Raw genomic sequence first — 10,456 nt, 5'->3', positions numbered from 1 at the left:
AATATTCTCGTTATCAACTTATTTAAGAGATACTTTTAATATCTTCATTTCAGGAACAACAATGTATACCTTTTTAATATTATAATTATTTTGCCATGATCATATTTTCTTCTCATTTATATATATTGAGATTAATCACTGTTTCACCATTTTCTGCGCATCGCACGGACGGACTGCTAATACTCGATAAAAAAGACATTATTTAACCTTAATACTCAAACATGTTTTTTGTGCGGAATAGGATGGTATATGGTTCATTAATATTAAAAAAGTTGTTTTATCAAGTAATTAATATTACAAACTATAAATGTATAAGTACACATAGGTATCATCTCATTATTTTTTAAAGAGAACATGTAATGATTGACTTCAACAATGTTAGCAATTAAACAAGAAAATATCTGAGGCTGGCGTCACATTAAACAAGCTCGGAACAAGAGCAGATAAGCTCGGCCTCACCCATTCGAATAAAAAGACACGTGCATAATAAAGCTCGGTCCCGTATTAAGGACCGAAGCAGCATCACCCAACTGAAAATAAGAAAACGTGCTCAGCTGGTTTATAGCACCAAAACAGAACATCATAACCAACCTACAAACTAGGACTTATCCACTAACGGGTAAAAACCAACTCCTATAAAACCTAGCTAATATGCTCGGCTAGGTCTCAGGTTCTATCACTTTTAGTCTTTTACTTTTTACTCTAAACCCATTCACTCAAAATCATTACTGACTTGAGCGTCGGAGTATCTTGTGCAGGTATTCCTGCCACGGTGTTTGATTTTGGCCGACGTAAAGCTCTTCCCCTTCATCGGCGATTTGCTCGGAAGCGCTTAAGCTCGGCCTCCCTAGTGTTCGGACGAACCAATTGGCGCCCACCGTGGGGCCGAATACATCTAACCCCACTTTTTCCTTCGTTTAGTCTTCTACTCTATTTTGCAGGATTCTCGATCCTCGAACATGGCTGACAAGGAAAATTCACAACTCTCACAGGACGACCTCCTGGCTCAAATCGCCGAGCTTCAGGCGGAAGTACGAAGGATAGCCGAGCTGTCTACACAGAACAATGGAGAAACCTCCAAAAGCTCGGCTCAAGGCACTACAGACCCATTAAACATCATCCCGCCAAAGGAAAAGCTCACCCTCGACAACCCTTTCTCCGAGGAGATCACAAATTACCAGATGCCAAAAAATTTTATACTGCCCACCGCACTAGAGCCATACAAGGGTTTCGGCGACCCCCGAGCCCACGTGAAGAAGTTCCAATCAATGATGTTCTTCAATGGCCCTAACAATGAGCCCGTTCTCTGCCGAGCATTCCCCACATACCTAGATGGTGCTGCGTTACTTTGGTTTTCTAAACTTTCTGCAGGTTCGATTTCCTCCTTCGAAGACCTCGCCAGATCATTCAATGATTATTTCACTGCATCAAGAATCTACGTACATGGCTCGGACTATCTCGGCACCATCAAACAAGGTCAGCACGAGAGCCTGAAAGACTACATGACCAGATTCGCTGACGCCACTATGGAGATCCAAGACTTGGACCCGGCCGTTCACCTGCACGCTCTCAAGGCCGGCCTAAGGCCTGGCAAATTTCGGGAGACCATTGCCATAACAAAGCTGAAGACGCTAGAGGAATTCCGAGAAAGGGCGGCAGGTCAAATGGAGATCGAAGAACTCCGAGAAGCCCAAAAGTCGGACAAACAACCACATCGGAGAGATGAAGAAAGAACTCTCAGATCGCCAGGCAACAGGGACACTAAGAAACCTCCCAAGCCCGCATCAAAGTACAACACATACACCAGATTCAATACCAGAAGAGAAAACATCATCAGAGAGATCTTCAACGCCAAAATCATAAAGCCACCAGCCCGAGCAGGAAACTACCAGGATCAAAGGTTCGTGGACAAGACAAAGCATTGTGCCTTCCACCGGAAGTTCGGTCACACTACGGACGACTGCATCGTCGCGAAGGACCTCCTGGAAAGGTTAGCACGCCAAGGGCTCCTGGACAAATATATCGAAACCCGGAAGGGCAGAGTAGGAAACTCGGACAGGGTAGAGCATAAGCAAGCAATGCCCAGCGACAAAAAAGAGAGGACGACTCCTGATCCACCAAGAGGAGTCATTAACCACATATCAGGGGATTCGCAGGCGGAGGAGAAACAAGCTCGGCCAGGAAACGAAGCTATAGAGCGATGCTGGCAATCGAAGGAACTATACAACCAAAGAAGGACAAAGAACCAGATGTCACAATATCCTTCAACCAAGCAGACTTCAAATCGGCAAGCCCTAACCTCGACGATCCCGTGGTAATTTCAATCCAGGTCGGAGAATTGTTGGTAAGAAAAACATTGTTAGATCCAGGTAGTAGTGCTAATGTTTTATTTTACTCTACTTTTACAAAAATGAAATTATCAGAAAAATTGATACAACCCTCCTCCGGAGAGCTAATTGGGTTCTCCGGAGAGAGAGTCCCCATCATGGGACACATATGGCTAAAGACCACAATGGGAGAAATCCCTATGTCAAAGTCGATTGATATTCAATACCTAATAGTAAACTGTTACAGCCCTTACAATATTATACTTGGGAGACCCGCCCTGAATATATTCAGGGCAGTGGTTTCCACATTACATCTGTGTGTCAAGTTTCCAGTGCAGGAAAACAAGATAGCTACGGTGTATGCCGACCATCAAGAAGCTCGGCAATGCTATAACGCTGGTCTAAAATCAGTACAAACAAAACAGGAAGCTCGGCCCCAAGTTCAAGCAATCCACACGTCTGCCAACACAGCGACACTAGCCGATCTCGAACCCAAGGGAAGACCTCGGCGAAAGACCTCGGCCAATGGACAATCTTCAACAAGTAACACTGACATCAGATGACAAACAATGCACATATGTTGGAGAAGCATTAGAAGGGGCAGACCGAGCAAAACTCATTCACATACTGCGTCAGAATGCCGACCTTTTTGCATGGACACCAGATGACATGCCCGGAATCAACCCAGAAGTCATCTGCCACAAGCTAGCAATCGACAAAACAATCCGACCAGTTGCACAGAAGAAAAGGAACCTCGGAGAAGAGAAAAAACAAGCAGCACTCGAAGAAACCCAGAAGCTCATCAATGCAGGCTTCATCAGAGAAATTCGCTTCACCACATGGTTGTCCAACGTGGTAATGGTAAGGAAGAGCTCAGGTAAATGGCGCATGTGCGTCGACTTTACAAACTTAAATAAAGCTTGCCCTAAAGATGCATATCCACTGCCTTGCATTGATAAATTAGTTGATAACGCCTCTGGTTTCAAAGCTTTGAGTTTTATGGATGCATACTCTGGCTATAACCAGATTCTAATGCACCCAGAAGACCAAAGCAAAACAGCTTTTATAACAGAACATGGGAATTTTTGTTACAAGGTAATGCCCTTCGGTCTAAAGAATGCAGGTGCGACATATCAAAGGCTAATGGACAAGGTATTCCAACAACAGATAGGACGCAATATGGAGGTCTATGTAGATGACATGGTAGCAAAAACACCTATGCAGAGGTCACACTGCGACGACTTAGCAGAAATCTTCAGACAACTCCGAACATATAACATGAGATTCAATCCAGACAAATGTGCGTTCGGAGTACAAGGAGGGAAGTTCCTGGGATTCATGTTAACATCTCGAGGCATCGAGGCCAACCCAGAAAAGTGCAAGGCCATACTGAACATGACAAGCCCAAAAATGGTAAAGGAAGTCCAGCAACTTGCAGGACGAATAGCTGCCCTGTCACGTTTTCTACCTGCAGTGGCAAACCGATCTTATCACTTTTTCCAGACATTCTCTAAAGGCAGGAAGTTCAACTGGACAGACGAATGCGAAAATGCTTTTACCGAACTTAAACAACACTTGACATCACCACCAATCCTCCAAAGACCAGAGACAGGTAACCCACTGTACTTATACCTATCAGTATCTAACCATGCTATAAGCTCGGTTTTAGTAACAGAAACAGGAAGAAAGTAAAACCCAGTATACTTCATCAGTAGGGTGCTACAGCCAGCAGAAACAAGGTACCCGAAGATAGAACAACTGGCGCTAGCACTAATTACCACAGCAAGAAGACTGCGGCACTATTTTCAGAGCCACACAATCATAGTACGAACAGACCAACCGCTAAGGCAGATATTAACCAGACCCGAGCTCGCCGGCAGATTGATAAAATGGTCGGTCGAGCTCTCCGAGTTTGACATCCAGTACGAATCAAGGAAAACACTGAAGTCACAGGTGCTAGCCGACTTTATATCGGAGATGACTAATGACACACATAATACAGAGGCCAGTTGGAGCATACATGTGGATGGAGCGTCAAACAAAGAAGGCAGTGGGGCAGGGATACTACTAAAAGAAGGAGACAAAGTGGTGGCCGAACAGTCACTACAGTTCTGCTTCAACGCAAGCAACAATCAGGCAGAATATGAGGCCCTACTTGCTGGACTAAAGCTCACCCTACAACTACAGATACCTCGAATAACAGCCTACTGCGACTCTTCGTTAGTGGTACATCAAATAAAGGGCGAATTCCAGGTAAAAGATCCTTTGTTAGAGAAATATTGGCTCATAACAAAGGATCTAATTTCAAAATTTAAAGAATTCGATATTATTCATGTAAATCGAGAACAAAACACCAGGGCTGATGTGTTATCTAAGTTGGCCACGACTCGGCAAGCCGAAAACACATCGGCACTGTCCCAGCTAACACTTGACAAACTGAGTTTTGAGCAGGGTACAATTTTGAGTATAACACAGGTCCCAGATTGGCGAACACCTTTTCTCAATTACATAAACACAGGCACTATACCAAATGACGAAAAACACCAGGGCCGATGTGTTATCTAAGTTGGCCACGACTCGGCAAGCCGAAAACACATCGGCACTGTCCCAGCTAACACTTGACAAACCAAGTTTTGAGCAGGATACAATTTTGAGTATTACACAGGTCCCAGATTGGTGAACACCTTTTTTCGATTACATTAATACAGGCACCATTCCAAATGATGAGCCGAACTTGCCGTTCTTCCGAAGAAGAGCAAGCTTCTATACAGTGCTCGGAAACACCCTATACAGGCGAGGACATTCACAACCACTACTCAAGTGCATCAGCAGAGAGGAATGCGAGGAGGTTATGGCTGAAACGCATGAAGGAGTCTGTGGAAACCACATCGGCGGCCGAGCATTAGCAGCAAAGATCTTGCGAACAGGATACTATTGGCCGACGATAAAATGAGACTGCATCACAAAAGTCAAAACATGTGATAATTGTCAAAAGCACGCCACCCTCTCAGAGACCCCGGCCGAGGAGCTCCATACCATAGAGGTAAGCTGGCCTTTCGATAGGTGGGGACTGGATATCCTCGGACCCTTTCCGAAAGCGCCAGGCCAGGTAAAGTTTCTTTTAGTGTCAATTGACTATTTCTCTAAGTAGATAGAAGCACAACCACTAGCGCACATAACAGCAGAGAAAGTGCGATCTTTTCTATGGAAAAATATCATATGCAGATTTGGTATCCCAAGAGAGATAATCTCGGATAACGGGAGACAATTTACAGATCATAAGCTCGCTACCTTTCTAACAAACTTTAACATCAAACATCATTTCAGCTCGGTAGAGCACCCGCAAACTAACGGACAGGTTGAACAGAATTATCTTGCAGGGGTTAAAGAAAAAGCTCGGCGATGCTAAAGGAGAATGGGCCGATCTCATCCCAGAAATCCTATGGAGCTATAATACCAGCATTCAGTCCGCCACGGGAGAAACTCCTTTCAAACTGGTATATGGCGCAGAAGCACTCATTCCAGTAGAAGTCAGCATCCCAACATTAAGGACCGACCTCTACGATCAATCCAATAATTTGCAAGCTCGGACAGCCGAATTGGACCTTGTAGAAGAAGACAGAGAAATTTCCGCCATAAAGCAACGAGCCAGAAAATGATACCTAGAGTGAAGACACAACAAAAGAGTAATTCACAGGTCTTTCAACAATGGAGACCTTATACTCAGACGAACAGAAGATGCTCGAAAACCACCAGCACATGGCAAATTAGCGGCAAATTGGGAAGGTCCTTTCCGAGTTCTTCACAATCTCGGAAAGGGGGCTTACAAACTAGAAACCCTCAAAGGAGACCAGCTACCGGGAACATGAAATATCTCCTCTCTAAAGAAATATCAGTCATAACATAGTATGCAAAATAGCGAATGATGGTACTCTTTTTTCCCTCCGAAGGTTTTTTCCCAAAACACATGGGTTTTACTCGGGAAGGGTTTTAACGAGGCCAGACGCAACAAGTCATTGTACCCACACAACTCAATGTGCAATCAAAACAGTTCTCATTCTGACAGTTAACATACACTTCAGCTAGTAAACACTCCAAATTATCCGAGCATAATCCTCGGAACCCTAACATCACGAGCCGAGCTTATTCCTCGGAAAACCTCGATCATAAGAACGAGTCAAAGTTTTTTCCAATGAACAAACTAGTCCGAGCTTCATACTCGGAATTCTAAATGCACATACCGAGCATAATACTCGGAAAAAATACAACAAACATCAAAATATTTAAACAAGTCCCAAGAGATCAACCAGCCATAACCCTTGTATTAGAGCTACTACTCTCTTTACCAACAATCAAGAAACAGTTGCAACTGTCACCAACACATAATCATGAATTCATCCAAAATATCAGTTTTTACAAAGTCATAACTAAGCCGAGCTATATGCTCGGAAAATAAAAGTATCGCAACCGAATTACATACTCGGTACCCAAAACGTTATCGCCAAATATTCGAAAACAAAGTTCAAGATAAAACAGCCACAAGTTTCAAGCATGCTACAAATATACAAAATAAACAAGATCAAATACTAAAAGCCTAGTTTGCCTTATCACCTATGCTAGATCCCTCACTCTCACCAGTACCTTCATCTTTGACAAGTTCACCATTAACAACCACTTTCATGACATCAAGTTTCGAAGGATCAGCTTCCGGATACACCACCTTGACCTGGGAGACAGCACTGTCAAACCCTTGGGCAAAGGCCTCATAAACTCCGCCTTCCAACTCTTTGACCCGGGCAGAGAGCTGATCGTTCTCAGATTCCACAACCTTCAATTTTTCAGACGAGGACTTTTGAAGTTTTTTCTCATCGGCCAACTCCAACTCCTTTTTCTCCATAGAAGCAGCAAGCTCAGCGCCCACAGAGACCTAGCGTGCTCATTCTCGTCATAACCGTGAAGCCTTTTCTGTGACTCATATGCAGACTCAACCTTCTCCAAAATCATAGAAGACTCCCCCTTACCCTCCAAAACCTCGGCAAGGCTGCCCTGGGCTTGTCCCCTCTTCCTCTTATGTTTTGGCCCATGATGAATCAAGGCAGCTAAACCTTTTCCAGCATTCGAAGACACTTCCTTTTCACCTTTCTTGCGCTGGTTGAAGAAAGATTTCAGGCCCGCAGTTGTAATCGCAGGAGCCCTCTCAGCTGCAGAACAAAGACAAGCAAATAAAAACCAGAAAGAGCACCTTATAAAGGAAAGACAGAAGCATGACAAATTAAGTTACCTATGTGATCATAAACAGCCTGTCTATTAGTATCCCATTTCAACATCTCGGCAATCGATAACAACCCCTTCGGACCCAATGATTTAAATAAGAAGCTCATCATAATATCATCATCTGGATGCCTATCATCTACGTCTAATACCTGATAAGGTTCGGGACACCAAGACAAGGGAAATTTTTCGACCAAGTGCTCATTCAAATAGAAGGGAAACTCCTCGGGTACACTCCTCACCTTAACGAACATCGACTTAAAATCCTTAAACAAAGATTTATACAGACCAAAGATAGCCCGACGCGGATAACTGCTAAGATTTACCCACAACCCACGTCCCACCCCCTTAGCCTGAAACAACGAGAAGAAAAGCCTCAGAGAAGGAGGGTAATCTAATAACTCCATCAATACCTCGAAAGCCCGTACAAAACCCCAAGAATTCGGGTGCAGCTGGGTAGGGGCGCAGTTCAACCAGTATAAGACCCCACATTCAAATTCGGTAAAAGGCAGTTTGACCCCCAATTCAGTAAACAAACAGCTATACATATAAAAGAAAGACCAATCCCTCAACTGGTCACAGACTCGGTCCTCTTTACCACACGGCAATAACTCTATCCTAATGTTACTACCTTTTCTAACCCACAAATCCGACTCCAGTAACTTTACTGACTCCTCATCATCAAACTGAGATGCATATTCCCTCACCCTGGAATCAACCCACCCACACGGATCAACCACATCACAGTTCTCCATTGCAGACAAAGAAAGAAAAATAAAGCTCAAAAAGGTAGAAGAAAACGTGAATTCAGCACTGACCTTTGCTAGACATTCTCAGACAGGAAACCAAACCAAAACTCCTTTTTTCCAGAAAACAGCAGCAAATAGGAATTACAAAAAGCAAAGGTAATAAAGGAGTAAGCCCAGTAACCTAAACGGTTACACAAAACCCCCGCATTAAATCCTCGTCGTCAAAAAAGAGAGGCATTTAATGACCACGAAATCCAACGGACAAGGGTGCCTGAGGATGCGGGGCACGTTTCACGTCAATCATGTCAAATGGCGCGAAGAACGAAGCAAGTATTAAACACATAAAAAACCGTTTCGTAGTCCAAACAAAACCAAGCCGAGCTTGGGGGCTACAAGGACCATATGCGACAAACAAAATCGGCAACTGAGGATCCAGTACTCTTGGTCCGAAAGCTCGCCTTAGTCCTGTCCACACCAAGGCAAGCTTGGGGGCTATGATACGTTACCTGTATCCTCGGTCGCCCGGAATACTCGTCACGTAAATATCTGAGGCTGGCGTCACATTAAACAAGCTCGGAACAAGAGCAGATAAGCTCGGCCTCACCCATTCGAATAAAAAGACACGTGCATCATAAAGCTCGGTCCCGTATCAGCCGTCCGAAAATCTCGGCACGTGATCAGGACCGAAGCAGCATCACCCAACTGAAAATAAGAAAACGTGCTCAGCTGGTTTATAGCACCAAAACAGAACATCATAACCAACCTACAAACTAGGACTTATCCACTAACGGGTAAAAACCAACTCCTATAAAACCTAGCTAATATGCTCGGCTAGGTCTCAGGTTCTATCACTCTCAGTCTTTTACTTTTTACTCTAAACCCATTCACTTAAAATCATTACTGACTTGAGCGTCGGAGTATCTTGTGCAGATATTCCCGCCACGGTGTTTGATTTTGGCCGACGTAAAGCTCTTCCCCTTCATCGGCGATTTGCTCGGAAGCGCTTAAGCTCGGCCTCTCTAGTGTTCGGACGAACCAGGAGTCAATACTGCTCCACTTTGAACATGATTGACATTGGTGAAATCTTTTAAGTAATCACCAAAAATAGCTAAAACAATTGTCTCATTTGAAAAAAATTGTTTACCAATATTAGAAAAGAAAATATATTGATGGCGAAATAATCCTTCATGATTAACTTTGGTTTTTAACTAAAATAAACTCCAATTTTATAGTACTCGTGTATAAAAGCGTTGAATCATTGTTAATTAAATAATATGTATTAATAGCAAACATAATTAATCTTAATTTTATTATCACCTTACCTAAATTTTTGCTTGAAAAAAGTTTGTATTTAATCATTCGATATTTATCTGTCCCAAAAAGTTAACTAAATAAAAATGTTTTAGACCTATCTAAATATCAAATAGGCATTATGCTTAGAACAATTGATTTTCTATTATATTACACCTTTAATAATTATAATAAGATGTACAAATATTACATTTTACATGTTAAAATGGTTAAAATTAGAGTAAAAACTAAAATCATTATATATGCAAGCTTAACTAACTGACAACTTACTAAATTTATTTCTACTATTGTATTCTTATTTTGCAACGAAGCTTCAAAACTAAAGATGATGGATATTTTTGGTGTAGTATCAACTTACTAATATATCTTTTTGATATGGCATCTAACTTATCATTTTGCTAATATATCTTTATTTTCATTGTTTTCAGAATGCAGATTGAAATCTGCATTAAAATTTAAGACAAATTTACATACGCAATCAATTGGTAATGTTAATTGTTAAAGGAAACAAAATATGTTAGTAATAAAGCTAAATTTGTCACGCAATACTATGCCAGAAGGTAGTGGTGAGACAACAATTTCTATGGCTTAATGACGTAAAATATACTATTCTTAACAAGTTAGCAATCGTTTCTAAAAAAAATCTAATATTTTTTTAATAAAACCAAATACACAACAGTCTCCTATAAGGCCAGAAAATAAAGAAATATATGTAGCTCAACACATATATAGTATTAATTCAAATAAAATTTTTTTAAAAGTATACAATTTTTAATAACTCAAATATTTTTAATTGCC

The 10,456-nt window shown here is 42.1% G+C and overlaps 1 protein-coding gene across 1 annotated transcript; it reads left to right on the top strand.

The window, feature by feature from the left end:
• On the top strand, positions 960 to 2,318 carry LOC107647590. Its single transcript, XM_016351658.1, has one exon. The coding sequence runs from the start codon at positions 960 to 962 to the stop codon at positions 2,316 to 2,318; it is 1,359 nt and encodes a 452-aa protein (XP_016207144.1).

This window comes from Arachis ipaensis, chromosome B06 (genome assembly GCF_000816755.2).
Source record: "Arachis ipaensis cultivar K30076 chromosome B06, Araip1.1, whole genome shotgun sequence".
NCBI lineage: Eukaryota > Viridiplantae > Streptophyta > Magnoliopsida > Fabales > Fabaceae > Arachis > Arachis ipaensis.
This window is presented reverse-complemented; position numbering and strand designations above follow the sequence as displayed.

Coding starts and splice junctions, on each gene's coding strand:
- LOC107647590 (XM_016351658.1), top strand. CDS start 960: ATGGCTGACAAGGAAAATTCACAACTCTCACAGGACGACCTCCTGGCT.